The sequence below is a fragment of the Ailuropoda melanoleuca genome, chromosome 9, assembly GCF_002007445.2.
Source record: "Ailuropoda melanoleuca isolate Jingjing chromosome 9, ASM200744v2, whole genome shotgun sequence".
In the NCBI taxonomy this organism is placed as follows: domain Eukaryota; kingdom Metazoa; phylum Chordata; class Mammalia; order Carnivora; family Ursidae; genus Ailuropoda; species Ailuropoda melanoleuca.
In genome coordinates, this window is record NC_048226.1 from 17,712,826 (window position 1) to 17,739,078 (window position 26,253).

Below are 26,253 nucleotides of genomic sequence, written 5' to 3' on the forward strand. Positions count from 1 at the left end.
CCATAAAACTTCTATAAATAAACATAGGGGAAAAGCTCCTTAAAATTTGTCTTGGCAATGAGTTTTTGGATATGACACCAAAAGCACAAACATCAAAAGCAAAAATCAACAAGTGTGACTACATCAAACTAAAAAACAAAAGAAACAATACAATGAAAAGGCACTCTATGAATGGGAGAAGATATCTTCAAACCACATGTCTGATAAGGGTTAACAGCCAAAATACATGAAAACTCATACAATTCAACAGTATGAAAACAAACCATCTGATTTAAAAATGGGCAGAGGATCTAAGTAGATATTTTCCCAAAGAAGACATAAGGATGACAAACAGGTACACGAAAAGATGTTCAACAACACTACTCATCAGGAAAATCTAAAGCAAAACCAACATGAGGTATCACCTCACCTTCATCAAAAAGAGGTAACAAGTGTTAGTAAGGGTGTGCGGAAAAGAGAACACTTATGCTGTTGGTGGGAGCATAAATTGCTTCAGTCACTATGGAAAACAGCATGGAGGTTCCTCAAAAAATTAAAACTACCATATGACCCATCAATCCCACTTCTGTGTATATATCAAAAGGAAATGAAGACAGGATATCAAAAAGATATCCTCCCCCCTCCTTTCAAATGCCACCTTCTCTTAAAAACCTGCCTTGTTTTATCAACCAGGTATCATCTTACCCATTTCCATCTCATGGGGCCCAGCATGTTCTACCACATCATCGCCCTTATATAAATTTTACCTTTCCCACTTGATTAGAAGCACCTTGAGGGCAGGGACCATGTCTTGTTTTCACATAGCCTTCTGGCATATAATCGGTGCTCTGAAAGGTTTGTGAGTAAATGAATGGTAGCACACGTTCCTAACTCAGGGTGGCGAATGGGATTTAAAATAACAAGTATTTCCTAAAGATCTGGGAGGGTCTCCCTGTGATCAGACCCCCTCCCCAGAGCACTGCTGTAGCAGTCCCTCAGGACTCCTGCACAATGGAGGGAGGGATGGAAGAGGGCACAGGGCACAAGTTGGATCTGCACATCCCCATCCTGCCAGTCCTTCCCAGGGCTGTGGGGCCTGACTGTGCAGGGGGCAGGAAGGGTGGCCCCATCTCTCCTCAGCTGCTCCGCTGTACCCAGGTGGCTCCTGGAGAACAGGCAAAAATGGATCCTATCCCCTCTCCCACCCCCGTGCCTCTGCCTGGCCTGGTGAAACCAGCAGTCCCTCCTCTCTGGAAATAAGCTTGTGGGAACCTTGTCCCAAGGTGTTAAGTACTTCAGAGAAATGGCTACGGAAGGCTCCTTTACTGATACAAATGAGGATTATTTCTCATAGTCAAGGAGCTTGACTCACTGGCACCACCCAGAAAATAGGCAGGTAAATGCTAAGTCTACAGTTCTCCTTAGGGTGAAGGCAGTGGCTCTGACTTCTTATCAGGTGGACTCGAAGATATTTTCTCAGTTCTTCTCTTTCTTCTCTTCTGTCAATTCTGCCTCCTCCTAAAAAACCCTGTCCTGGGAGGCACAGAGCAGCAAAGCCCCAAGCAAAGAAAGCCAGTCAGGCTGGGTGGGACTCTCAGCATCCCAGTTTACAAGTTACCTGATCTTAGCTTTGTTTTTCCATTAATAAAACAGGAAGGGTAAGTGCCACCCTCCCGAGGACACTGTAAAGGTGAAATGAGTTGGTGTATAAAGCTCTTAAAGCACCATCTGGCATCTAATGAGTGCCACAGATTAAATGAGGATTGTTTTTCTTCTGCACTGCAACCCCGTCTTTTCCCAAAGAGAAATCTTCACATCTGTTTGGGTCCTTCCTGTAGCCAAGCTCAGCCTCCTGCCTTGCCAACCCAAGTGGCTACTGTCTCAATTCAATGACTTTAGACATGTCTCCTTGCACTTCTCCCCTCCACACTCATCCTACTGCAGCCTAGGCCTTACATGGAGCTGTGACCATCTCCCAGGTGATATCTTCCAGGCAAACCTTCGTCACCTCCAAGGGCCACCCCAGCCAGCCCCCGGCAGATGCAGTGCTCCAAATATGTTGCTTGAATAAATGGATACATTAGTCCACTAGGAGGTCATCCCATTGCCTTCTCTGACACTCCCCCCAGGACACCAGGTATGGGGGAGAGGTAGACCTGCCAAAACACAGGGACAGACACCCTGATCTCCTACTAAGGAAAGCAAACCTTTTTAAACCCCATCTTATATACAAATGGTTGTAACTCTTTAAGACAAACATTTCCACAAAGAGCTCCTGGCTTATGTCAGGAAGAAGCTTCCAAGGAATGGTAGAAAACAGGCCAGGAGAGGGAAAGTTTTCTGCTCATTTAAAAAGCAACATGAGGGGTGCCTGGGTTGCTCAGTCAGTTAAGTGGCTCACTCTGGCTCAGGTCATGATCCCAGGGTGCTGGGATCAAGCCCCACATCAGGCTCCCTGCTCAGCCGGGAGCCTGCTTCTCCCTCTCCCTCTGCCCCTCCCCTGCTTGTGCTCGCTCGCTCTCTCTCATAAATAAAATCTTTAAAAAAAAAAAACCCATCCCTAATCCAAGCTGCAAACACCGCACTACTCTGCAGCAGCATTTTGACACCAGCCGACTGGCTAGGAAGCTGAAAGCCCAGCATCACCTTATACAGAAATCTGCCCCTTTGTCTGCTCTCTCACAAATGGCTTCCAGTGCTGATTATCAGTCTCTGGATCAGGCGAGGCCCAGGCTTCCAAACCACCTCACATCAGCTACAGCGGCCTGTGCTCAGAACTCTGGACAACGCCCTTCTGTGCCAGGCAATGTTTTAAGCAATAACACTGAGACTTTCTTCCTTTTTCCTCTTTCCTCAAGTAGTTACGGATAATGTACATCTGACTGGCTTTCCACCTACCTTGTGTCTTTTAAGTAATCCCTGCAGATATAGTTTTTTGTCTACTGAAAACTGAAATTCATTCTTTTTCCCCAAAGGCTTCAGAGTGCTACTCTAAGGAAATACAGACTATTTGGTGAGATCTTTCAGGATTCTGCACACAGACGCAGTTCAAATATCACCTCCTTGGAACTCCAAAGTACACTCCCCCTCCTCCATGTATACTCCCCCCATACATGTATATTCTACAAAAATTCCCTGATGCCATCTTCATAGCACTTTTCACACTGAAATGATTGTGTTTTATTGTCTACTGTTTACTGTATTTTGGGAATGTAAACTCTACCAGGGATGGGACACTGCCCTACCCATAGCTCTATCCCCTAAAGGGCCAGGCATATAGTCAACATAGAGTCTACTGAATGAATCAATGAATGAATGAACGAATGAATGAGTCAGTGAGTGACTTTACTTTGATAAAAAGGGAGAAAGGAAAAATGTAACAATTGTTGGCAATTAAATTTTTTTCTACCAAAAACAATAATCAAATATGAGATTTCTGGCTCTCTGATCAAAGGCAGAAGAGAACACTGAAAATCTATATAAATGGATCCCTTTAAAACTATGTTAATGGAAGCAATCCAAGTATCTATCAATGGCTAAATGGATAAACAAAATAAGTGAAATTCTGACACATGCTACAACATGGATGAAATCTAGACACACAAAAAAAGGACAAATATGAGTGTATGATTCCACTTACAACTGACTACTAGAGTAGACAAATTCAGAGAGAGAGAGAAGGTCTACCCAGAGCTGGGTGAAGGGGAGAAAGAGAGTTAGTCTTTAATAAATAAAGAGTTTCTGTCTGGGAAGCTGAAAGTTCTCAAAATGAATAGTGGTGATGGTTGCACAAGACTGAATGTACTTAATAGCATGGAACTGTACACTTAAAAATGGTATTTATGTTATGTATATTTTACCACAATAAAAATTTTTAAAAACTATGTTGGACAACCCAAATATAAACTAAGTAGTTAGACTTGATGAAAAATATTAGAGGAATGACATCACGAAGATGACAATATAAATCATTTCTGACTTTAGCCCCGCCCCAAGAACAATAACAATTATTCATGAACAAGACACCACTGAGAGAATCCTAGAATATGGAGGTGAGGTGGAAGCACCACAGAGACCAAGAGAGATCACATTAGAAAGGTGATTAGAAAGAGAAGTGGCTACACACTGACTGCATTGCCCCTCTCTCAGGCTGGCCCAGCACCACACCAATAGCCTACTGTTCCTCTAGTGGGAAAAGAGAGCCCAGGGTGGACATCCAGCTCCCCCAGCATTGTGGGCCCCTCCCTAAAAGCCTCTACTCTTACCCCATGGTGACTGCAGAGGAGTCTGCAGGGCTTGACCACCTGTAAAATCTAGAACCTGTAAAGTCTGGAAGAGGAGAATACTTTTCAGATGTGCATACACCAATGTCAGGAATCAAGGATCAGAAAAAATCAGATACAGGTGACACTGCCAAAGGAAACTGATAAAGTTCCAATAAGTGACCTGAAAGAAATGAAAATCTACAAACTGTCAGACAAAGAATTCAAATAATCCCCTTAAATTCCTCTTAAAGAAGTTTAGTGAACTACAAGAATACACAGACAACAAAACTAGGAAAACAATGCATGAGCAAAACAAGTTCAACAAAAAGAAACTATTAAAAAAAGAAGAAGAAGAAATCCTAAAGCTGAAAAATACAATGACTGAAGAATTTAATAGAGAGCTTCAAAAGAGACTTGACAAGGCAAATGAATCAAGGATCTAGAAGACCGGCTATTTGAAACTATCCAGAGAAAAGAAAAGAAAGGAGAACGAGGAAGAGTGAAGAAAGCCTACAAGACTCAAGGAACACAAACAATATATGTATTATGGGAATTGCAAAAGGAGAAGAGAAAGAGAAAAGGACAGAAAGTATACTTAAAACAATAATGGCTGAGAAAACTGCCCAAACCTGGAGAGAGAAATGGACATCCAGATCCATGAGGCCAAAGGACTCTAAATAGGTTGAACCTGAATAGGGATACACTACGACACACCATGTGCACTGGGTGTTATACGGAAATAATGAATCATCGAATTTTACATCAAAAACCAGGGATGTACTGTATGGTGACTAACATAATATAATAAAAATATTATTATAAAAAATGTAAAACCAGGAAAAAATAAATTAATTAATAAAAACTTTCATTGATTATAAAAAAAAAAAGTCAAAGACAAAGAATTTTGAAAGCAGCAACAAAAAAGAAGTTACATACAAGGGAATCCCCATAAAACTACCAGCAGATTTCTCAACAGAAACATTTCAGGCCAGAGATGATATAGTCAAAATATTGAAAGAAAAAAAAAAACTGTCAGCCAAGAATTCTATACTCAGCAAGTTGTCCTCCAGAAATGAAGGAGAGGTATACTTTCCTAAACAAACAAAAGCCGAGGGAGTTCATAACCACCAAACTTGCCTTCCAAGAAATGTTAAAGGGAGTTCTTTAGTGGAATTAAAAGGATGCTGATTAACGTCATATAAAAAAGTAACATAAAACTATCTGGTAGTGGTAAAAAAGTAGTCAAAATTAGATCCTGTAAAACAGTAATTGTGATGCATAATTCAAATTTAAAAGATAAAGCTCTAATTTAAAAGATAAAAAATGGTAGTAAAAACAACCATAATTACAATAATGTTATTGGTTTCACAATATAAAAAACATATAAACTTTAACATCAATAACCTAAAATGGAAGGAAAAGTAGAAGTAAAAGCGTAGCTTTGGAATGTTATAGAAGTTGTTACCAGTTTAAAATAAGGTGTCATAATTCTAAGATATTTTATGTAAGTCTCATGGTAACCACAAAGGGAAAACCTGTAATTATTACAAAATGAAACAAAACAAAACAAAACACATGATAAAGAATTCAAAGCATATTGATACCAAGACACCAAAATACAAAACAAGACAGTGGGATAAGAAACAAGGAAAAATGGATCTACAAAACAGCCAGAAAACAATTAATGAAATGGCAACAGTAAGTCCTTACCTATCAATAATTACTTTAAACATAAATGGATTAAATTCTTCAGTCAAAAGACATAAAAAAGCTGACTAGATTTAAAAAAAAAAAAAGAAAGAAAAACCACAAGACCCAATGATATGCTACCTACCAGAGACTCACTTCAACCTCAAAGACACACAGACTGTGAGTAAAGAGATAGAAAAAGATATTTCAAGCAAATAGTAACCAAACAAAAACAACAAAATAGGAGCTGTACTTACACCAAACAAAATAGACTTTAAACTAAAAATGGTAAGAGACATGAAGGTCATTACATAGTGATAAAGCAGTCAATCCACCAGAAAGATATAAAATGTAAATATTTATGCATTCAATATTGGAGCACCTAAATATACAAAGCAAAAACAGACAATAAAAGGAGAAATAAACAGCAATACAATAATTGTTGTAGACTTTAATACCTCACTTTCAACAATGGATAGATCATCCAGAGAACTAATAAAAAAATAGCAGTGGATCTGAACAACACTACAGATCAAATGGACCTAACAGATATATACAGAACATTATTATCTTACAACAGCAGAATACACATCCTTGTCAAGTGCCAATGAAACATTTTCTAGGATAGACCATACATTAGGCCACAAAACAAGTCTAAGCAAATTCAAGATTAAGATTGAACACAAAGGTATGAAACTGGAAATCAGTAACAGGAAGAAAACTGGGAAATTCATGGATAAATGGTAATTAAACACCACTCTCCTACCAACAAATGGATCAAAGAGGAAATTAAAGGGGAGAATAAAAAAAACTATTTTTTGACAAACTAAAATGATAACACAACACACCAAAACTTATGGAACACATGCAAAAAAGCAGTTATAAGAAGAAAATTCATAGCAACAAGCACCTACATTAAGAAACAGGAAAGATCTTAAATAAACAATCTAACATTTTAAGAAACTAGAAAAAGAAGAACAAAGTAAACCCAATGTTAGCAGAAAGAAGTAAAGATTAGAACAGATAAATGAAATAGAGAATAGGAAAACAACAGAAAAGATTAATAAAACTAACAGCTGGTTCTTTGAAAAGATAAACAAAACTGACAAACCTTTAGCTGGACTAAGCAAGGAAAGAAGAGAGAGGACCCAAGTCAACAAAATTATAAAAGAAAAAGGAGACATCACAACTGATATTACAAATATACAAAGGAACATAATAGACTACTATGAACAACTATTCACCAACAAACTGGACAACCTAGAATAAATAGAAAATTTTTAAAAATATACAATCTATCAAGACTGAATCAGGAGGAAATAGAAAATCAGAACAGATCAATTACTAGTAAAGAGATTGAATCAGTAATCAAAAATCTGCCAAAAAAGAAAAACCCAGGACCAGATGGCTTCACAGTGACTTTTACCAAACATTTAAAGAAGAATTAATGCCAATACTTTTCAAACTTTAAAAAAAGGGGGGGGAGGGGAACATTTACGAGCTTATTTTATGAGGCCTAATACCAAAGGCAGAAAGTATCAGGTACTACTTGATACTAAAGCCAAAAAGGACACTATAAGCCAATATCCCCATGAATATAGGTGCAAAAATTCTCAATAAAATACCAGCAAACCAAATTCAGCAGCACATTACAGAGATCACTCACCATGACCAAGTGGGATGGAATGTGGTTCAACATATGCAATCAATGTGATACACCTGATTGACAAAATGAAGGACAAAAATCATATGATCCTCTCAATAGAGGAAGAAAAAAAATCTGAAAAAATTCAACATCTGTTCATTATGAAAACTTGTAACAACAAGTTAGGTGTAGAAGGAATGTCCCTCAACATAATAAAGACCATATATGACAAGTCCACAGCTAACATTATGCCTAATGATGAAGGGGTGAAAGCTTTTTCTCTAAGATCAGGAACAAAATAAGGGTGTTTACTCTCACCGCTCTTATTCAACATAGTACTGGAAGCCCTAGCCACAGTGATCAGGCAAGAAAAAAATAAAAGCAGGAAATTGAAAAAAAATAAGTAAAATTGTCTCTAGTTGTAGATGACATAATTTTATATAAAATCCTAAAGACTCCATCAAAAAAAAACTGTTAGATCTTATCAATGAATTCAGTAAAGTTCCAGGATACAAAATTAACATATAAAATCAGTGGCATGTCTATACACTAACAATAAACTATCTGGAAAGAAATAAAGAAAATGATCCCATTTATAGTAACCTCAAAAACAATTAAATACTTAAGAATAAATTTAACCAAGGAGGTGAAAGAACTCTACACTGAACACTACAAGACACTAAATGGAAAGGTATCCTTAGTTCATGGGCTGGAAAATTGAATATTGTTTACATTTCCATATTACGCAAAGCCATCTATAGATTCAAGGCTATCCCTATCAAGATTCCAATGGCAAATTTTACAGAAGAAGAAAAAAAAAATCCTAAAATTTATATGGAAGCACAAAAGACTCTGAATAGCCAAAGGAATCCTGAGAAAGAGGTACAAAGCAGGGGCATCACACTTCCCGATTTCAAGCTATATTATAAAGCTATAGTAATTAAAACAGTATGGTAATGGCATTAAAACAGATACAGACCAATAGAATGTGAGAGCCCAGAAATACATCAGTGCATATACAGTCATATTTAGAAGGGAGCCAAGAATACTTAATGGAGAAAAGACAGTCTTGTCAATAAATGGTGCTGAGAAAATGGATATTCATGTGTAAAAGAATGAAAGCAGACTCCTATCTTTTTCCACTCACAAAAATTAACTCAAAATGGATTAAAGACTTGAATGTAAGCTCCTTGGTGGTAAACTCCTTGACAATGGTCTTGGCAATGATTTTCTAGATATGACACCAAAGCATAAGCAACAGAAGCAAAAATATATAAGTGAGACTATATCAAACTAAAAGCTTCTGCATAGCAAAAGAAACAATCAACAAAATGAAGACAACCTACAGAATGGGAAAAAAATATTTGCAAACCATATAGCCAAGAGTTACTAGCCCAAATATATAAGGAACTCACACAACTTGGCTGCAAAATAAAAAAATACATTATATATATATATATATATTTCTTCAGGTGCTTTGCCCATTTTTAAATTTAAATTGCCCAATTTAAATTTAAATTGATTATATATATTATTATATAATCAATTTATACATATATATGTAATCTATATATATAATATATATATCATCAATTTAAAAATGGGCAAAGCACATGAATAGACATTTTCCCAAATAAGTCATACAAATGGCCAACAGGTACATGAAAAGGTGCTCAACATCACTAATCATTAGGGAAATGCAAATCTAAATCAGTGAGATATCCCCAAATGGCTATCATCAAAAAGACAAGAGATCACAAATGCTGGTGCGGATGTAGAGAAAAAAGAACCTTTATCATTCTTCCTTAACCCCAGGAAGACTTCAGTATTAACAGAGGCGGTTTAAAGAACTATCTTCCCGGGGCGCCTGGGTGGCTCAGTCCTTAAGCATCTGCCTTTGGCTCAGGGCGTGATCCCAGAGTCCTGGGATGGAGCCCCACATCAGGCTCCTCCACTGGGAGCCTGCTTCTTCCTCTCATACTCCCCCTGCTTGTGTTTCCTTTCTCGCTGGCTGTTTCTCTCTCTGTCAAGTAAATAAATAAAATCTTTTAAAAATAAAAATAAAAAATAAAACTACCTTCCCAAGGAAGGACTGTGGCATGGCCTTGGCTGGACAGTCCTGCTCTGGGTAACCCTGAGAGTTCTGCTTAGTCTCTGCAGCCTTGTCACCCCAGGGCAAAATGGGAGCATCGTTTGCCTGACAACATAGATACCTTAGGTGTTCACAATGTTGGGCACTATAGCTCAATCAAAAGGACTGAACACTACCTATCAAATCTAATTATTTCTTTAAAACGTTAACTCCCAAGACACCAAAAATGTTGTAAAATGTGTAGAAAATGAGTTTCATGGTATCTCTTATGTATACTTAATAAAACCACCTAAAAGCATGTTGTACAGACCAATCAGTGAGACTGTGCTGGTTTATCACTTCTGTTCTTCACCTGTTCTGGTGACCTTGAGCACAAGCCCAGGCAGGCCTCACCCCCTGGACATGCGCACCTCTGTGTTCTCCAACATTGTCGCATATCTTTTAATTCTGAATTACCCCCCTCCCCAATAAAAAAAAAAAGAAGAAGAATCAATTTTCCTTCACAGAAGAAATTACTTTATTCCATTTTTAAAAACTAAAGGATACAGATATTTATTCTTTGTCTGGCAGAAGCCATTTTCCCGTGGGACTCTGGGCTCTGCCTGGTGAAGTTGATGGTGATATGTTAGAGAAACCTGTGGCCTCCAGGGGCACAGAGAGCACAAACATTTGGCTGGAAAAGTATTTACACGATCAAAATGTTTCCTGTAGCAAAGATTCACAAGTTCATTTTATCCTGAAGACCATGTTGGTTTTGAAGAGAAGATTTACTTTTGAAGATACTATGAATTTACTGATTGAACTCTGGGCAAATCGTTCTCCACATAGCTGAGAGAAGAAAAATGAGAAGCCCATTCAAGTACTCTTCTGCCACACTCCCTTCCTCTTACATGACGAAATCTTCTCAATTCATCTCTAGGCCCGATTGTCCAATGACATAAACCATGCTCGAAGCTCAGCATTTGTGCAGTCTGTTTTCCTCCCTGGTGGGGCAGACTTCTCTGAGTCTGAACCACCAGCCACATAAGCCCATTTCCACTCCTCTGTAGGACTGAGATGGGCTCCAGCCAAACAGGCTTTCACCCACACCTCGTGAACCCCTGCTCTACCTGCAAAGTCTCAGAGTCTGACCCATGCCTTCCCTGAGCCTCTAGCATGATTGCTGCTGTGTAGGAGATGGGAAAAACCTCAGGCAGATTGCAGTCTGACCCCTCTTTTTATGGCCTTCACAGCAAGGGTCACCTCCTAGGCCCTCCATTAAGTGGTTTGGTCTTTTAACATCATGAGCTACACCATACAAAGTGTATTTACCCAAAGAAAAACACTGAGCCCCATTCTGGGGCAATGGCTCCAGACTTCCCAAGATCAGAGTCAGGGAAGCAGTAGGAAGCACATCCATTCTCCCTGTACCTCCCTTCCAGGTACACCCAGGGGCTGCTGCTTTCAGCAAACCCAGACTGGTGACTCTTCAGCCTTAGAAGTGTTACATGTTGGGACCTCGGTGACAGGCACTCATCTTTCTCTCTGCGCATACTCAGCTCCAGACACTGGCCAGCAAGAATTCTTTCCAAGAATGCTAACTTGGGCAATCTGGTTAGCCACTGCAGTGGGGATGTACCGCAGGTGAAACTGAACAAAAGCCTCCAAATGGTCTGGCAGGAAGTGCTGGCCACACCATGCAGCAGCTGAAAACAGGCCTGTGTATCACTAAGTAGTTCTAGAAGTACAAGGAACAGAACTGCCATTTACTCAATATTAGAGCAATTTGGATTCAGGGCTTTTTCGATTCTAGAAGTGACACTGCCTCAAAAAGGCTAACTGATGGGACAAATATGAAATAGGGCTTGTTATAATCTGTAATACTCCAAAACAGGGTGATGTTCACCCCTACTGGACAGCACCTTTGCCAGGGAGACAACACCATGTGTCACAGCCAGTCATCTCTTCCCAGCAGGCAGGGGACACTGCAAACAGCCAAGTGACCAAAGTGGACCCCAGAAGCTCCCACGTTGAAGGTCCAATGCCGCTCCTCAACTTCTGAACACCTCCAACTTGGGGGGCCACGCAGTGCCAGTCCACTATATACCTTCAAGAAACAGCATGTTCACATGCAAATGTCTCTCTTGCTGTACCTTCTCGAGGCAAGGAGCTGAGGGTGCTGGTGTTTTGGCTCCCACAGCCTTGGATTAGGTGAGCCTATTCCCCAGGGTGAGTGTTCTGGAGAACACAACGGTGGCTTTTGAGACATGTCCGTATGTCATAGAAAAGGAAAGGCAGCACCCTAAGACATGGCCGATGTCAGGTGACGCACATTAGGAGGACAAATGCTAACACTGACCTGATTCTTTAGAAACAACAGGAGCTAGTTCCCTGCCCGGGGGGTTGGACTGAACTGGCTGTCTGAAGAGGGGACGGTTGGCACTGGAACTGCTAATTTGGGGACTTGCCCTGGAACTGCACTCACGGTCATTGAGCCATTGGGGATAGCAGTTGTGTTCAAGCTACTGGGGATCTCGCCAGTAGCTTGTATTTTAAAATAGACCAAATAAAACACTGGTAAAACAATACCAATTAGTAGCATGATAAAAACGGCATTCCACCACTGAATTCCACAGTCTGCACCATTTGTCGTTGTCTTCGGAGAAGCCGGGGGCAGCGGCTGATTGGAGGTCTCTACACAGTAACTTTCATTTAAAAAGATTTCTGACTGCACCACGCGCTCAATATTCTGGTCAATGCCCTTAAAGAAATCCGTCAGTGGGCTGGACAGGGCATCGGTACCTACAGCTGCTCTGTCTGGGTCTGGCTGCTCCTCGAAGGTCACTCTAGTCTCTGAGGATGGGCTCAGAAGGGGTCTGAGTTCTTTGCGGGTCTCTGTTAGGATCCCATGATTTTTCACTGGAATCTTAATAGATTTCAAAGCATATAAGTCTTGTTCTCTGATGAAGTTGTTGACTTTCTTGATATCTGCAACCTAGGGAAGCCATGAAGACAAACATCACGAAATATGTAAACTCCTTAGAACGGATATCCAAAAGGTAGCTCTTTCTGGAAGAGGATCCAAGCCTACCCCGCTTAAGAATCTGATGAATACTGGAAAACTGCCCTTATGCACAAAATTAGTTTAGGCTGAATAACTGCGTTTTTGGGCTTTAACTCAGCCTGAATATATAGTTTAATCATCACATTTCCATATAGATTTACAAGTTTAAATAACGTAAGATCAATTTTGGAAAAGAGTCATTGACTGCAACAAAATGTTTTTAGGTGAAACCCAACCATGGCAACTTAAAAAGCTATAGCCCTTTCTACTTCTTTTAACTTTTGAGGCAACAGTGCCCCCATCTGGCTGACTTCCCTCCCACATCAGAACCCAATTGAGTAGCTGATTACGTTAGCGATCCCCAAACACAAAGCCTCAGCCAGGCTGACAGACACTGAGAACCTACTTTAACTGTAATAACGTTTTAAGAGGTATGTTCTCATGATTCTACCACGTTTTCTTGCCCAGAAGTACTGTATGGCATATAAACTTATTTCTTTTAAATAAAAGTGATCTAGGGGTAATACACTTTGAGGATTTCACAACACTTAGGATAATTAGAAACATATGGAATCATGAGCAAGTTGGAAAGTATGGACTGAAATCTTCTGTTCCAATTTTAGGACTGGAGGAGAAAGGAATATCACTATGAGCTTTACAAAATAACAAAGTTCATGACAAACTCCTTCTACAATCAAATCTTAAGGAAGGGGTGTATGTAAGAATGTAAGTCAAAGATAAACCCTCCCTCAAGCTAATGTTTGGAACTTACTGAAAACATCAGAGACGGACTTTAAGATTTTAACTTATTCATAAGCCCACTTTAAATAGAGTACAAATACAACCACTAGACCTTTAGATAGCACCTTATTCAAATCAATCTTCTCCATTATTTCACTTATTGAGCAATTCTTTTTAACACCTAACTGAATTGGGGTGGCAGACATTTTTAATTTATCATGTCTTGAAACTAAAGCATAAGGTGCTTGAGACCTGCTTGTCTTTGCCCGTAATTAACACTAAATTTATATTTACTTTACACTGGAAAATTGATTACTCATCAGAGGCATTATATATATCATCTTCAGATTTATTAAACATCAGTATTCCAAGAAGTCCACTGAATCCACTCAGCGTAGGGTTGGATTCATTTTCAGCCCATGTTCTATAAACCACACAGTATGCCTACAGAAGCTGATTAGACTCAAATATAAATCTCAGTACAACTGAGAGACCACTGCGTCCCTAGAGACCAGCCTGTTTATTTCCTCTGGGAAATACCACAACATCCTATACAATGTGTTTAACCATTTGAACCTTGTTAGATAAAAGACAAGAAACTAAGGAGGAAAAGATTTCTAAAATTGGTTAGACAGCCTTAGGGGAGGCCACAGAAAGTTGTAACAGTGTTATTAGCAAAATGAAATAAAAAGTTTCAATCTAGGAGAAAATGCAGCAATTCTATAAATACTTTCCTACTTACTTTGCCATGTTAATCACTCTGAATGCTAAAAACATAATTAAAAGAGAAACAGGGTTATATAGATACACAGCGTACAGAGGCTAGATCATGCAGCTCTAAAAGAGAGAACGTAAAACTTGACCATGTAAGCTATAACGAGCAAGAAAGGGTCAGAAAAAAAGAAGCAGCCGGAAAAGCAAGCCTATCAAACAAATCTTGGATAAATTCTGTCTGGCATCTTTGGCCCTAGTAGGTCTTAAATAAAATGTGCTTGAAAGAAAAAAAAGTTGGGGGTGGGGTGGAGGGAACGCCTGGGTGGCTCAGTCAGCTGAGCATCTGACTCTTGATCTCAGCCCAGGTCTTTATCTCAGGATTGCAAGTTCAAGCCCCCCACTGGTCTCCACACTGGGCGTGGAGCCTACTTAAAAAAAAAAAAAAAAAAAAATTTCTGAAATTCAGTTTGGAGGGACAGGGAGAGAAGTACTCTGCAGAAAGGGAACTGCCCCAACACCTGAGATTCCTAGCTCTCACTTTTCATGATCCCAAGGTTCAGAATTGAACCTGCCTTCCATCTCTGGCTAGAGGGGGGAGTTTTTTACTGCTACAAGAGCAGTATGAGACCACCTCTGGGGGGTCAGGAAGGGGCAGCAAGGGCCCCCACCCTTCAGTGAGTTGCTCTGTTCCGCTAAATACACAGGAGCCGAGGGACAAGCAGAACCTTCACCCGTGGGTTTTCTTACTTTGCAGCCATACTGAAGAGCGAGCTTGTTGAGGCTGTCCTCCTGGACCAGCTCCCGCTGCAGCAGCACCACGTCCCCTGCTCCTGGCTGGTGAGGGTGGTGGGCACCCTTCTTCTGGCGCTCCTTGCCCCGGGGCCGCAGAGCCACGCGGTGGGACTCTTCCTCAGAGGAGTCCCCGGAGTCCCCACCACCGTTCTCAAACATGTAAACGTGGCTGGTCGGAGTCCTACAGACAATGGCTGGGCCTTGGAAGGTCTTGGTTAACACTTCCTTCTGCCTCATTTTCTTAACTGAAAACCAAACCCCATGGTTAATTCCACATAAGGCACATGCATTCCTCTGTGGCTACATTAAAGAGAAGTGTCTTGATGTTAGAGATTATTCCTTTCCCTGATTATTGGAACTACTTAACAGACACCATCAGTACAAAAAAGAATGTGTTCTACACTAGCTGAGATGGGGGGAGAGACAGGCATATAAAAATAGCAATTTTTCCCTAATTGCATCCTTTTTGCATAGAAAATGCAAGAATCCCTCCTTTCCCCCTTATTCCTTATCCATAGCTGCTGTCTCCCCAAAACCCAAACAGATAAAGAAACAACTTCTCTTTTTGGTCTGGGGGTAAAGAAGCTGCTGGGATCCTTGCAATGAGAGGGAAGGGCTTGGAACTTCTGTACAAAACAATTCTTGTTCAATACTTTACACATTCCAAAGTATCCTCGCCAAGAAGGTCAAGACTAAGGGCACTTGCTTATGAGAACTAGGAGAAGAAAATACTCTGATTTCCAATACCGAAAGCGTGAATTGCATAGTATGTGGGCCAAGATGGGCAGAAAATTCTTGTCGAACTAAGAAATTCGTCCAGTTTCTCACAGGTCCCTTTGCTTTTTATTTCATCCCACGCCTGGTTTCTATTTTCGCCTCCAGCCAAGTGCAAAAGCCACACTACCCTCTTTCCCCTCTCAGAACTGTCCGAGGGAGGTTCCAGAAACGAAATCTCCAACACGGTGGTATGACAGCTTCAGAAGAGTTGGCGTGAGGTTCGGAGCCCAGGGGAGCGGCACCTTCGGGGACAGCCAGTGGCCCCCGCGCGACCGTGACACCCACCCCCTCCCGCCCGCACCCCACAGACCTGCCGGCCCGGAGGAGGGAGGGAGGCGGCGGCCGTCCTCACGGGCCAGAGGGCCGCGGGCCTCCCCGTCAGAGCGCAGGGCCTGTGAGGGGCCCCGGCGGCTCTCAGGCCTCAGTTTCCCTCAGACCCCTTTCCGTGAAAGGAGGGAAGCCCCACACAGGCGCTGACAAAAAGAAAACGGGGCGCGGCCCGCTCCTACGCTTAGCCCGGCGGGACCCCAACATTCCACAAAGGCACGACCTCCGACCTCTGCCCTCAACCCCAACAACCTCCGGTCAGCCCCGGACGGTGGCGGTCGGCGCCCCTCCGGAGGCAGGAGGGTGGCTCGCCCCCTAGGCAGGAGGGTGACCCACCCCCTCAGCCGCGACGCCGCTGAGGGCCCGCGCGGTCCCCCTCCCAGGACCGCGGCCCCTCCTGCTAGCCCCGGTACCTCAGCGCCCGGGATCCGCCGAGACTCGTCGCCGCCGCCGCCGCCGCGCCTGCTGATTGGCTACGAAAATCAGCAGGTCTCCTGGGGGCGGGGACGGCGAGGCAGCCAATGAAATCAGCGCTGCGCCTGCTCTGGACTGAGCCGGGCTGGGCGGAGAGGTCAGCACAGGAAATGCGGGCGGGAGGCGGAGGCGGGGCCGGGGCGGGGCCGGGAGGCGGAGGCGGGGCCGGGGCGGGGCTCCAGCTCTCCGACCGGACCCTCGCCCCGCCCGCCTGCCTGCCACCGCGGCACCAGCTCGTCCCAGCTGCAGTTTTTGCTTCTGCTGTAGGCTTACCCCTCTCTCCCAGCTTTCTGCTGAGCCTCAGCTGTCTCACCTATGTCAATTGTCTAACGAGGGGGCGGATTCCCAGGAGAGTGGGTGCCACCTGCTAAGGCCTCCCGCTGGGAAGGGGCCCCTCTGGCTAGGCCTGGGTGGGCCAGGGGTCTCCACATCTTGAGCTCTTACCACCACAGGAGGAGTTCGGTCCTCCCTGCACACGAAGATAGAAAAGTCCACCAGTGTAAACCAGTGAACCACAATAACATGGACCACAAACAACACAACTTACCCAATGTCAATGACGGCGGGCTCCTTATGCTTAATAGTGATGGGTGAACACTCATACACTAAAGCACAAAGGTTTAAAATTCCAACCCAAAAAAGGACACCAAAATTAAAAAGCAAACCGTAACCAGGGGAAAATAAATGTAACAAATGCCACAAAAGATTAAAATCCTTAACTGAGACAAACCTCATCAAATTAATGAGAAAGTCACTAACAGCCCGGTAGATAAATGGGTGGGGAGTGTGAGCAGACAATTCGCCAAAGTATACAAATGGGGAAGAAAAATGAAATCTCAGTAGTAATCAAATTAACCCACAAAGCAAAAGGATTGAAACAATAAGATCTCTCCCTTTTATGCCTTTCTATCCTACTTAAAATCAAAGTCGAATTCTTTATCTTGGCAGACAAAGGCCAGGACAGTGAGAGGGCTCCAGTGTGTTCTCTGCCATTTACTCCTTCCTTTTAGCCACTCTCCCCTTTTTCTGGCTTTTAAACACCCAGATCTCCCACCCCTGGCCCTTCACAGGAATAGCTTTCTCTCAGCTGCTGGCATGGCTGGACCTTCTGACCTCCAGGCCTCAGATAAGTCACTTTCTCAGCAGAGCCTTCCCTGTCCACCCCATATACCCTGGTGCTCCCTTCACACTCTGTCAGGACATACTGTTTCTGCATTCAACTTCTCAGTTGATTTACTTGTTTTATTGCCAGAATCTTCCTGTCCCGAATTATCATCTGTTTTGCTCACCACAACCTGTGTCCAATTCAAAGCCTACACTCAGTAAAAATAGTGGCTCAACAGGTGAGACATTAAGCAACCTGACCCGGGGTACAGAGGAGGGGAGTGGCAGCACCAAAATCCAAATCCTAATGTGTCTGACTCCAAAAGCCCAACTGTCAGCCACAGTTGTATTCCTGGCCCAAAGGGCTTGGTCATGGCCTGGTGGATTTGGCAAGTCTAGGCATCAGAATGTAGGAATGTGATTAAAAGGGAGAGGAGTCAGATAGAATCTGCAAAGCTGAATTAATATAGCTACTCTCTTGTTTCCTTCTTTCAGCATGTCCAATAAAAAACAAATCCAGATTTTGGAGAGATTTTTATTCAAAAAGATTATTGCAAGGGGAGAAAAATATTTGCTATAGGGAGAACCCTCTGACTAAAAGGTATGCAAGCGTCTCAAGAGTTAGGCAGAAAGGGCTTTCCTTTTATAAAGAGGAGTAAGCAAGGCTAAAAAGAACCAGGTGTGGGTAAGTAGGACAAAAGGGTGGCAGAATTGGATAGTAGATATGAGAACAATCTACCTGAGGCCAGACCATTCTCAAGAGGGACTGTATGCTGGCTGAGGCTGAGGGTAGGCTGAAGTCCATTCAGGGGCCTGGATGAAGGATAGAGGCTTCATGGAATTTTGGTTAACAAGCATTTTGTTCTGATTGATCAGTGGGGACAAGAGGCTCAGCTAACCATTTATGAGGCAAAGAAAGAGAATTTAGAGGGTTTGTGTCTGGCCTTGTCATAGGTAAACAAGGAAGGCATTCATGAGTCTTATTTAAGTCATATGGGGAAGGAAGGGTGGTTCTTTGCAGTAAGTCATTTTCCAGAACACAATGGGTGGGTGGAGATGGGAAGGTCTTAACCTTCACTGTTTTCCAGGAGCACAGGGCGCCGGTAAAGCTCAACATTGTCAAGTTTCTGTCTATGGATCTACTTCCACGTGTCAAGCTTTGGATCACAGCGGCAAGCGCTCATGGGGTTTACACTTCTAAAGATAAGCAAAGACAAAGACATACACATACACGGAAAGGGCATTACAGATTATGTTAGATCTTGGAAAAATAAAAACTAGGTCATTATCTGTTAACAAAAATTATCCAAACTTCATGAAGACAAAAGAATGGTTGTATGCTCTTTCAGTCTCATGCTAGAGCTTGGTCAGGAAGCCCATCCAAGAATAATCTGATTCTTTAAGCAGTAGTTCTCAAAATGTGACCTGGGAGTCCTGGGGACCCCTGAGACCTTTTCACTGGGTCTGTAAGATCAAAACTATCTTCATAGCAATGCCAACATTATTTTCCTTTTCCGCTTCATTCTCTCTTCATAGACAGTAATTTAGCTAACATATATTGAGTCTATACTGGGTACAAAGCAACACAACACTCCTGTGAGGTAGGTATTATTACAATCCCCAAATTACAGACAGAAAAACTGAGTAGAACAGAAATTGATTCCTGGTTGCACAGGTGGGGAAAGGGTATTCTCAGGCCCTCTTGGTGGGAGTTTCAATTGGGACATTTGTAGCATTACATAGCAATAACTTTTACATTGTGAATATGCTTTGATCTTGTCTCCCACGTTCAGGCATTCGCCAAAGAACTAAGTAGGACATGTAACAAGATTTGTTACAAGGTTGTTCTTAACTGTGAGAGATGGAAGAAACCCGCAATGTCCAACGGGAGGGGATTCAGTTGAATTCACGTAGCTCATTTATGAAATAAAATAAAGCCTGCTCGTGTAAAATACACATTCACATAGAAGGATGTTTATGAATAACAAGCATTGTTTTAAAAAATCTCTAGAAACAGAGAAAGGGACATACATCACCCCACACACATCTGAGGTTTAAGGCAGAATGCTCATGGTGGTTATTCCTGGGTGACTTAATAATTACCTTATTTATGTGTGCTTCTTTTTTTAATTATTTTTTTTAAAGATTTTATTTATTTATTTGTCAGAGAGAGACAGAATACCAGCAAGGGGAGTGGAAGGCAGAGGGAGAAGCACACTCCCCGCTGAGCAGGGAGCCCGATGCAGGACTCAATCCCAGGACCCTGGGATCATGACCTGTGTCTAAGGCAGATGCTTAACCGCCTGAGCCACCCAGGTGCCTCTGTGCTTCCTTTTTAAACTTGTCTCTGCCACACACGTTCACTTTGGCTATGAGGAGGTAGGTACCAACCAGTGGTTAACGCCGCAGACGTCTAACTTTATCGCAGCCACATGCTCCACCCCTGAGCTAGACCCCCTCTAATGTCCAGCTCTGAATCCAGCCCTTAGGACCTATAGGAAAATTCCATGACCGCTGCAAGCCTCAGTTTTTTCATCTATGAGACGAGATCTAAGATTGGTCCTGCTATTCGCCTGGTGCTTGGCACACAGTGAACATTCGGGGAACACGGGCTCTCATGATTATCACAAGGGAAATCATAAAGGTATCAAAGTCCATTTTTCTTTAAATAATGCAGTCCCCCCCCCCACACTTAGGTAGCTGGAGGTGGTTTGTGAAGCTCAGATCTGCTCTAATTTTGGGACAGGTTTTCAGGTGAGTTTTAAGCTTGTATGTCAGCAGCTTTATTTGTGTCAGAGTCAATCTCCCCCGGGCCCGAAGTAGGAGGAGTTGCCCAAGAATGGGAGCCTGATGAACCAGGCAAACTGTCCCCAGCAGCACCGGGGGGGGGGGGCACCGCCCTTCAGACCTGGGGAGCCCCTGGCCCAAACTCCCGGGTGATCCCCATGGTGCTCACCAAGTCATCCCCAGCTGACTTCTGACTGCCCTCCCCTTCCCACTTGGAGGCTGGGGCTGCTCCATCATTGCCACGTTGGTGGGGAACTCCGTGTCCAGTGTGGGTTTCCCTGAAGAGCTATACCCACAAAACTTGGTGTATACGGCAGAGTGTTTAAAGGCTTCATAGACACATCTTACCTCCGTGTTGTCCCTCTGAGGAGCAAAACCTCAGCCAACCCTCTCCACCCAGCCCCTCTGGCCAGTTTTCTAATTCTCTTGCTTACTCCCATGCCAACCTTTAAACTCAGCTCTGGCTTCCCTGGGAGTACCTGGGAATTATTCCCAGGTTTGGAGAGTCTGATGCAACACCCCCACGGTCCCCATCGCCACCCAGTCCCCTGGAATTGTGCAGGGGACAGATCTTTTATAATTTTTATAAGAATTGCCTGCTTACCTGCACCCCAATGCTCATAGGAGCAATGTCCACAATAGCCAAACTGTGGAAGGATTTGAGATGTCCTTTAACAGATGAATGGATAAAGAAGATGTGGTTCATATATACGATGGAATATTACTCAACCATCAGAAAGGATGAATACTTACCATTTACATCGACGTGGATGGAACTGGAGGGGATCATGCTAAGAGAAATAAGTCAATCAGAAAAAGACAATTATATGGTTTCACTCATATGTGGAACATAAGACATAGCGCAGAAGATTGTAGGGACAGAAAACTGAATGGGAAGAAGTCAGAGAGGGAGACAAACCATGAGAAGACTCTTGACTATGGGAAACAAACGGAGTTGTTGCTGGAGGGGAGGCAGGTGGGGGGATGGGGTGGTGGGGGGATGGGGTAGTTGGGTGATGGGCATTAAGGAGGGCACATGACGTGATGAGCACTGGGTGTTAGACACAACTGATGAATTACTGAACCCTGCATCTGAAATGCATGATGTACTACATGTTGGCTAATTGAATTTAAACTAAAAAAGAGAATTGCGGCTAAAACAATACTATTTTAGATATATTAGGTTACAGAAAATATTATTAAAATCAATTTCACCTTTCCTTTTGACTATTTTTTAATGTGGCCACAAGAAGTGTTAAAGTCGTATCGGGTTCATTTATGATCCTGTTGGATGATGGCGCAGCCCGAGGGCCTCACTGCCTGAAGGTCCCCCTTGGGTGGTGGAGCGCCAGGAGCAGCAGTGGGAAGGCTCCCACTGCAGACTCGGGGGCGCTGTCCCAGGGGAGGGCCCAGGAGGGAGCTGCAGCCAGTGATATTTCAGGGAGCAGAGGGTGAATGCTGCACCCACACTGAGGGGCCAGGAAACAGCACCCGGGGGCCAGGGTCTGGGGAGTGAGTGAGGCTAGAGGCCACGGGCAGCAAAGGTGGGTGAAGGAGGGGCCCTGGGCTCCTCAGCTGAGCATCCCTCAAGGAAGACTCTCACCGTGCCCCGGTGGGACTGTCGGGGTTTGCTGTCTGGAAGGATGTTTCGGTTGAAGTTCTGCGTCATTGCGGCTCAGGGTACAGATCGGTGAAATGGCAGGAGCCTCTGGTAATGTCACTCGTTGGGACCCCCAAGCTATGGAAGATTTGATGACATGCAGAAGATGTCTGGGTCCCTCAGCAGGACTGTTCTAGACTTAGAACAGACTTTAAGCTGATGCATCCCATATGTATGTCACAAGTGTTCAATACCGGGTTGTACACATCTTGTTAACCCCATGCTTAGAACCCAGAAGGGGCTCAACAAAACATTTATTTACCTGATTTGAATATGTCTGCTATGCCTCTAACCCTTTCAGCATGACTTCCAGCCTCAAATCCTTTCAGGAAAAAGTACTTCTGTATCAGTCAGGATTTAACCTAGATACCACTCAGAATACTCACGTTGGAGGGACCTGCATGCCAGGATTGGAGTCACAGGCGATGGATATGCAAATGGGGGGCAGTAGGACAACCCAGAGATTAGCCACGACAGGGTGTGGGGCTGGTCGCCATCACTCTAGGCTGGGGCCAGAGGGAAGGGTTGGCGTCATGGGAGTCCAGGGAACCAGAGGGGCCTGCTCGGTGGGAGCCAGAACCTTAGAGGAGACGGAAATGCTGTGGGGCTACCTTGTGAGGCAGGAAGGATGGGAGGGGACACGCTCAGGCCTCTCACCTCCTCAGGCTCTCCAAACCACGCCACCACCTCCCGTTGGCTGAGCCAGCAGGAAGCCAGCTGGCCTGTGAGCCTGGAAGCACAGCCCAGGGGCAGACTTGCTGCTGCCACCACAAAGCAGAATGAGAGAAGGCAAGGAATGGCTTGGGGTAGGCTGGCCCAGGACCAGTACCACCTCCAATTGTCCCGATACCTTTGAAAGGGCAATGTCATTGGAGGAATTGAACAGCCTGCCTGTTACGGGCTGAATTGTGTCTCCCATGAAATTTGTATGTTGAAGTCCCAAACCCTAGAACCTCAGAATGTGACCATCTTGGGAGATAAGGTCTTTAAAAAGGTGGTTCAGTTGAAAGGAGGCCTTTCGGGTGGATCCAAAGCCAATCTGACCTGTGTCCTTATAGCAAGAGGACATTTGGACACACAGAGAAAGATGGGTACATGAAGGAAAGACCATGTGAGGTCACAGGAAAAAAAAGTCAGCCATCTACAAGCCAAAGAGAGAAGTCAGGAGAAACCAGCCCTGCTGACTACTTGATCTCAGCGTTTCAGCTTCTAGAACTATGAGGAGATGAATCTGCTGTTCAAGCCACCCTGCGTGGTGTTTAGCATGGCAGCCTGAGCAGACTGAAACTGCCCAAGATTCCGTGTTCCCAGAGGAGTCAGAATTCAGCACCAGTCCATCCTCACAGTGCAGAGAACCTACTTCTTCACTGACAGCCGTACAAAAATGTCACCCAGATGTCCAAAGGCACCCCTCCTGCCTCCCCCAGATTCATCCTTGCTGGGAGGAATGACAGACTGGTATATGTGTGTGTGTGTTGAGGGGGGGCTGCTGGTAACTATGGATGCCGCTACACATCCTACATTGCACAGGAATGCTCCCCCACCCCCTCCAAAAATAAAAGAATTATCCAGCTCAAAATGTTAATAGTGCCAGGCCCAGAAACCTGTCTTACAGTAACGCTCCATGTCTATAAGCCGACCATGGCTTGAGATATCCAAGCAGGCTTTTGGTCTTTTACACTTTATTTATTTATTTATTTATTTACTTATTAAAGATTTTATTTATTTGACACAGAGAGAGACAGCCAGCAAGAGAGGAAACACAGGCAGGGGAAGTGGGCGAGGAAGAAGCAGGCTCCCAGTGGAGGAGCCTAATGTGGGGCTCAATCCCAGGACTCTGGGATCACACCCTGAGCTGAAGGCAGATGCTTAACGACTAAGCCATCCAGGCACCCCGGTCTTTTATACTTTAACATGAACATGGATAATCATCAATTAGCAGATATCTGAAGAAAGTCTCTGACAAGAATGATAGTGATCAGAACACACAGAGGAAAGGCAACTTGGGGAGAACATTATACAGGGAGAAGAATATTAGAGGAATATCAAAGAAATGAAGGAAAGGAGGGAGGGAGAGAAAGAAAGAGAGACAGACAGACAGAAAGACAGACTGAAAGAAAGAAGGAAAGAAATAAAAGAAGATACCAGACCTATGAAAAAAGAACAGGGTACTATTTAAAAAAGGATATTCCAAGAACAAACAAGAACTTTTGAAAATTGAAAATATGATAGCAGAAATAATAAACACTAAATAGTTTATAATATAAAGTTGAGAAATTTTTCCAGAAAGTAAAGCAAAAAATCAGAGATGGAAAATAAGAGGGAAAAAATGTAAGAAAACTAGTCTAATATCAAAATAATGGCAGTTTCATAAAGACAGGACAGGGAAAATGGAGAAGAAATCATCAAAAATATATCTCAAGAAAATCCTCCAGATAAAGAACATGAGTATTCAGTTTGAAAGGATGAAACAGATCCACATCCAGGCACTTCCTGGAGGCATTTTCAAGTACTGGTGCCAAAGTGTGATACTTTGACTGATAATAAGAAATATATATTTGGTCTTCAACCCCATTCCTGGTTCTTAGCTTCCAACACCCTTGGAATTTCTCAAGTGTTGAGAGTGTTTTTTGTTATGTTAATGAGGTGGGTTCTTTTTTTTTTTTAATATTTTATTTATTTGCCAGAGAGAGAAGGAGAGTGAGAGCAAGAGAGCACGCACAAGCTGGGGGGAGGGACAGAGGGAGAAGCAGACTCCCTGCTGAGCAGGGAGCCTGATTCGAACTCAATCCCAGGACCCTGGGATCGTGACCTGAGCCTAAGGCAGATGCTTAACTAACTGAGTAACTATACTTACCCAGGTGTTCTGAGGTGGGTTCTTTTTAAAAGCACCTAAGGATGGAGACTGGCTCCCAGGAAAACCAATGTGACTACAAATTCAGGACTTCCAGTCCCAGAGGAGAGGGGCCAGAGACTGAATCAGTAGCCAATGACCAATGATTTAATCAATCATACCTATGTAATGAGCCTCCATAAAAACCCAAAAGAAGAGGGTCCAGAGAGCTTCCAGGTTGGGGAACATGGGCAGACTTGGGGACAGTGGTGGGCTGAGTGAGGGAATAAAAGCTCTGTGCCTGTTCCCTACACCTTGCCCTATGCGCATCTCTTCCATCTGGCTGTTCATGAGTTATATCCTTTTATAATAAGCTGGTAAACTAGTAAGTAAAAAATTTCTCAGAGTTCTGTGAGCCACTCCAACAAATTAATCTAATCTGAGGAGGGGGTCTTCGGGAACCTCTGATCTATAGCCAGTCAGACATACAGGTAACAACGTGGATTTGCAACTGGAACCTGCAAGGAGAAGGTTATGGGAACCTCCAGTTTGTAGCTGGTCAGTGAGAAACACAGGTAACCACCTGGATGACAACTGATACCTCAAGTAGGGGGAGAAGTCTTGTAGGACTGAACCCTTACCTGTGGAATCTGATGCTATCTCTGGGTAGACAGTGTCAGAGTTGAACTGAATTGTAGGGCACCCAACTGGTATCCTGTGAATTGCTTGTTGGTGTGGGACTGACCCCCTTCTGTGCTCCCCATCCTACCCCCCATCCTCATACATTGAAATTGGATCCAGGAACCTAATTTACAAAGAGACTATCTTACAAACCTCAAAAGGGCAATGAAAAAATGAAAGAATGGGGAATAAGAATGACTTCAGACTTCTCATGATCACACTGTAAGTAAGATGCTATGTCTTCAAAATTATGAAGAGAAATGGTTTTTAGTCTAGAAGTTTTAGATCCAAACTACCAGTGAAGTGAGAAGATGGAATAAAAGCATTTTGGACATGTAGGATCCGCTAGAATTTACCTCCCATATACCTTTTCTTAGGATGCTACTGAAGGATGTGCTCCTATAAAACAAGGGAGTAAAATAAAAGTAGTGAAGGGGCATCTGGGAAACAGAGACTCCATCACAGGAGAAAGGATGGTGGTGAAGGGTGTGTATGAGGTGTGGGAGGCAAGTTTTATGTGTCTGAATGTATTAAGAAAGACTGGCAGTGAGTTTAGGATTAGATTGTTGATAAAAACGTAGAAAACTAAGCAAAAATTCAAAAACCCAGCAATTATGACACCAAGATAAACAAAAACTAGAACAGAATCT

General features: G+C 43.2%; 1 protein-coding gene across 5 annotated transcripts; it reads right to left on the reverse strand.

Moving 5' to 3' along the window:
• Positions 1-10,163: 10,163 nt before the first annotated feature.
• Positions 10,164-16,615, reverse strand: LYSMD4 (LysM domain containing 4). Of its 5 annotated transcripts, none has more exons than XM_034667941.1 (3): positions 16,478-16,615; positions 14,916-15,205; positions 10,164-12,644 (listed from the first exon to the last, which is right to left on the reverse strand). In XM_034667941.1, the coding sequence occupies exons 2-3, from the start codon at positions 15,195-15,197 to the stop codon at positions 12,033-12,035; spliced, it is 894 nt and encodes a 297-aa protein (XP_034523832.1). In that variant the 5' UTR covers positions 15,198-15,205; positions 16,478-16,615; the 3' UTR covers positions 10,164-12,032. The 5 variants fall into 5 exon arrangements, with proteins under 5 accessions (XP_034523832.1, XP_002931239.1, XP_034523834.1 ...); XM_002931193.4 differs by having other exon boundaries at positions 16,401-16,508; XM_034667943.1 differs by lacking the exon at positions 16,478-16,615 and adding an exon at positions 16,048-16,393.
• Positions 16,616-26,253: the final 9,638 nt, after the last annotated feature.